At 38.6% G+C, this 4,959-nt stretch overlaps 1 protein-coding gene across 1 annotated transcript in view; it reads right to left on the reverse strand.

The window, feature by feature from the left end:
• The window catches only part of CFAP43 (cilia and flagella associated protein 43), an 88,690-nt gene that overhangs the window by 46,757 nt on the left and 36,974 nt on the right, over positions 1–4,959 (reverse strand). Inside the window, exons 9-11 of the mRNA XM_019636287.1 lie at positions 2,476–2,614; positions 1,362–1,534; positions 95–244 (exon numbers count right to left, since the gene is read on the reverse strand). Of these exons, the coding sequence (XP_019491832.1) occupies positions 95–244; positions 1,362–1,534; positions 2,476–2,614 (462 nt within the window). The remainder of the gene's footprint in view (positions 1–94; positions 245–1,361; positions 1,535–2,475; positions 2,615–4,959) is intronic.

Here is a 4,959-nt window from a genome sequence, read left to right on the forward strand (position 1 = left end):
AGAGAGTTCCAATTCCTTTCCTAAGGGCTTTTGCTCCTTATATGAGATCAAAATATACATTCCATGATTTAAACAACAACAAAAAAGAGCTTACCAGGGTGTAAATGTCTCGGATACACAGAGTTCCACATTTAGCTCTTGATATGAGCCATGATCCATGTGGAGACAGAGTGAGCATTCCAGGTCCATAATGTTTGCATTGCACTTTTTGGTATGGCTTAAGAACGCAAATACCGCTATGGTCCTGCCAATCAAAAAGAAAATCACATTATGGAAAAGATCAAGGAAGCGACACCTTCAGGCTTGCAGTTGTACATATACAGTCAGATTCAAATTCACAAACCCTATCATTAAAAGTAAACTGACACATGATAAAGTGGGCACCTGTATTTGCATCATATTTTTCATCTTTGTTTGCAAATAAAAGTTCATTTCGGCCAATTACTAAGTCTTCTCTATGTTAGCTACCATTAAAGATCCCAGGCTACACTGACAATCTTTATTTTTCACTAATCATTTTCATATATCCCCATGCTCAAGTAAAAATAAATTACTCGCTGTGACCCCGATGTGTTTCATATATTCCCACCTCCAAGCCTCTGCACATGCTGTGACTTTTGTCTGGGATGCCCTTCCCCACCATATCCCCACCAGTCCTGCCTCTCCCTACCTCAGCAACCCACCTCCCTGCCAAGATGGTCCACAACATTTCTCCATGTCTAAATTTAACCTATTCTTGGAAGTCCAGCTCAACTATCACTTCTCCCATGACATTTTTCTTGAATTCTCCTTCCCATAGCCATTTCTTCCTTCTCTGACTTGCTGACACTGGTTATTCTGGGAGAGAAGGGCTTTGATTAAAGGGTTTAGGGGGGAAGGGCAGTAGGTAACTTGGGCCAGTGTATGCAACAGGTGTTACAATATGGGAGAAGTTTGAAGACAGTGTGACAAAAGGATGCCAGAAACATAGTTTAACTTTTCTGTGCAATTTTGCTTAGGGCTCAGGTGCAAAGTTCCATGGAAAATCATCAACCCTCTAGCTCCTGACACCTGTGGAATAGATTTTCTAATGCTAGATTGTTTTTTCAAGGCACTAAACTAATATTGTGTCATCTGCATGTTTATCTGACAAGTGTGATATATGAGTATGTAGCACAAGTGTGAGGTTGCTCCAACACATTTTATGATGGATTAACAAATCATGCTAATATACATCTAATCCAAGGAAATTATGTAACTATAATAAAGCCATTTGTTAACTGGACTATAATGTGAAAGCATGGATTACATCTAATTAATTAATACAATGTGTCAATCTCAATTGCTAAGATAAATGATAGCACACTTAAGTTTTGGCATACTTTTGCTGGAAGAAGATAGCTGCAGATGTACGGTACTTCTTTACAGAAGCCATATACTTGTTTACTTCGAAAGTCCAGCACTGCAGAGGACAGAGGGTGCTCTATCTCATACAGGAACTTATGAATTAATTCATCTTTCAGTCTCCCTCTTTCATCAGCAATGCTCACAGAAACTATAAAATTTGGGGAAGAAGAGAAATCACTTCCACCATATATTGATTTTATTTTTTTTATCATTATGAACAATTATGAACAGCAAAAGAAAAAATTTAAATGCTCAATTAATAATGCATAGCCTATTAGGTGATAAAAAAATGATTTAAAAACAACTTGGCTCCATTAGAAATACTTGAGGATTAAGTGACTGGTAGTGGGTAAAATATCTTTTATAAGGCCTTGGTTAATTTCATCAATTAAGTAGAGACAGACCATTAAAAGAAACTCATGATGGTCTTTAAAGCATGATCAATTAAAATATAAAAGTACTTTCAGGTCTTTGGCTCTCTTATACTCTGTAATTATATGTTTGCAAAATAGCTACCCAGATAGTTATCTATTAATAAAACAAAGAAAGAGTGTCTATTTTATCAGACCTCTTTATCCAGAAAGCTTTCTTCATAATATTATCAGTGAAAGTAACTATACAATAACCTCTCTGAATTTGACTATCTATATTTAAAACTACAAAAAAGAGACATCACAAAATGACAAATCAATTTGACAAAAGTGCTAGTCGGTCCTGTTTCTTTCTTTCTTTCTTTTTTTTTCAGCTGAGCCATCCTGCCATCTGTTGGCAGCTCAGCAGCAGCTCAGCTCAGGCATGGAAGTGGCAACCCTGTTGCTCAGAGCTCGAGCTCTTAACCAACTGAGCCACTAAGCCAGCAATCCTGTTTCTTTTCTCTGTAATAAGACAAGCTCATATGAATGACAAGGCCTAGGAGAAAGCCCACGTTTCACATTGTTTAGCAGCCACATTTGTTTCACTTTGTAAAACACACAAAAGGTGGCCATTTTATCTCTTGACAAGTTAAGAGGGGGAAACAAATGCTATCACCAGAAAAAAAAAAAAAAAAGCTACAGCAACTACTTGTCTGACTGCTTGTCTTTTCTTCACCTTGTGGTAGCATTTTAGGCAGAGTAAATATTTCCAGCTTGCTTCTTCTTGTTTCTGGAGGTATGGAAAGCACCATCACTTCCACTATGTCTGAGTCCAAAAGAGACACTGTAGATATTTGTAAAATGTCTTTGCCCACCTCTGAAAGCAAATGCAAATTAATACCACAGGTGGTCATCGACACATTTAAAGCATCTTTTATCTTCCCAAGTAAGATATCATATTATAGAATTGCCTTTACTAAATCTTTAGATCCAAATGTATTTACTGTATATTTAAAGTGGCCTTTAAACATAAGTGATGAGGACATTTTGGATGGACAGATGGAGGATTCTCCTGAGTTATGTCTCAGCTGGCCCGTTCAACCCAGCTCAGATGTGCTCAGCTTCGTTCCCAGCCCAGAGGCCTCCAGAGTCCACCATGTCNTTTATACATGCTGTCAAATGAACTTCTCTGTGTTTATGCGGAACCCAAATATTGAGCTTGCTTACGTATCCCAGCTTCTTCAGGTGGTTGTGAACACTTGAATGATGGATATTCAATGTTTCTGCAATCTCTCGTGTCGTGTAACGTGGGTTTGACTCCATCAATGCCTTTATTTTGTTGTCATCAACCTCAGTGGGCCTCTGTGACTGAGCAGCATTGTTGAGGTCAAAATCACCAGCACGGAATTTGGTGAACCATCGTCAGCACTGATGTTCTTATAGAGCATTGTTACTGTAAACTTTATGTAACTTTTCACAAGTTGACGTGCGTTCTTCCCTTTATAGAAGTAAAACATGGCAAAAATGCACAGTTTGGTCTCCCATCTTCAACTTGTAAGATCTCCAAAACTTAACCAAATTGCTCAATTTTTGTTTTAGAATGAAGCTAGAACTGTCAGCTGTCAAATGACATAACAATAGTATCAATGCAAATGACTCTAGTACTTCCAAAAATGAACAAGTGCCATCTGTTGCAAACATGCGTCATGACTTTTCCGACAACCCAATATATACTGTACTTACCTCCATCTTAGGTAAACAAGGGTGCCATCTTCTTTCCCATTCACCAGAATATTTTGTCCATCCAATGACATTCTCACCGACTGAATTCCGTGCCCCTGGTGAGAATGACTCCGACACGAAACAAATGTTTCCTCGATAGTTTTAGGAACAAAGTGCAGAAATTACAAATGCAATTCTACCACATGGTTTTCCTAAGGGGAGTTACATGCACTTTGCTTGCAGATAAATCTTCTATTTGTTAACAGCATTTTAGTTGGTATGGAAATAGCCTCTGGGTAATACATAGCACTGAAAAATTCTTAGTGCAAAACCCATTCTTAACCAGTACTGATTCATCCTTCCATGTGTGTAGAATGGAAGGAGAGGGATTATTATCACTAATTTGTAACAGGAAAATCAGACACAGAGAAGCAAGTGGACTTGCTGCACACTATGAGGTTAAGGAAGGGGACTGGGCAAGCAGAGGGGACAAACNGGCAAGTAATCATTTGAAAAATGTAAATAAGATCGTGTAAATCCTCTCCTCAGAACACTTTAATAGGCCCTCATAACATGTAAAATCAAATCCAAAGTCTACCTGGTACACAAAGCCCTCATCACCAGGCCTTTTCCCACGTTAAAGACCTTATCTCCCACCACTCTCTCACTTGCTCCCTTCAACTGCACAGGCCTTTTTTAGGTCCTCAGACATACCAGGCTCTTGCCCCCTCTGCCTTGAATACTTGTGCCCCATGTTGCATGTTGGCACCTTCTTTAATTCAGATCTCAGTTTAAAAGTTCTCCTCGGAGAGGCTATTCTAGCCAAACACTATCACACCATGCCATTTTTATTTGCTAAATAGATCTTGTTACTATCTAATCTTATTTCTTTGCTTATTTATCTCTCTCTTTGCTCACCTTCAACCCCCAACTGGAATGTAAGCTTCATGAAAGCAGAAACTTCTTCTATCTTGTTCATGCCTATACCTCCCCCAGCCTAGCACTTTGTAGGTGCTCAATACATATTTGTTAAATGATTGAATGAATGAATGTTGTTCTCTGGCTAGATACTTCCTAAATAATGTGTGTGACATAAAAGTATAGACAGGCCATTTTGACCAAGCACCAGAACTGGTAGTAAGATTTTTTTTTTTTCAGGCAAGTCTGGATCTTGTATGATAGTTTAAATTGATCTGAGGTGTAATATTAGTGATTGCTTTGAGAAAGGCTAAATATTTTATCTCAGATGTAGCTCATGCTCTTTTTGAAAATCATGGGGTACCTGGGTAAAGAGGAATATTACTAAATATCTGCTAAGAGAAAACCAAAAACTGTTATTTGGTTTAAAAAGAAAGAAAGGAAGAGTGGACAAAAAAAGGGGGGGGGGCGGTGGTTTATGGGAAGTAACCTCACAGGGTGATCTGATCATAAATCCCTCACTGGGCAGGTCATGGTGGGGAGTCACACCCCAGGCCTATAACTTCTTTAGCAAAGGGAA

Source organism: Hipposideros armiger, unplaced genomic scaffold, assembly GCF_001890085.2.
Source record: "Hipposideros armiger isolate ML-2016 unplaced genomic scaffold, ASM189008v1 scaffold_28, whole genome shotgun sequence".
In the NCBI taxonomy this organism is placed as follows: domain Eukaryota; kingdom Metazoa; phylum Chordata; class Mammalia; order Chiroptera; family Hipposideridae; genus Hipposideros; species Hipposideros armiger.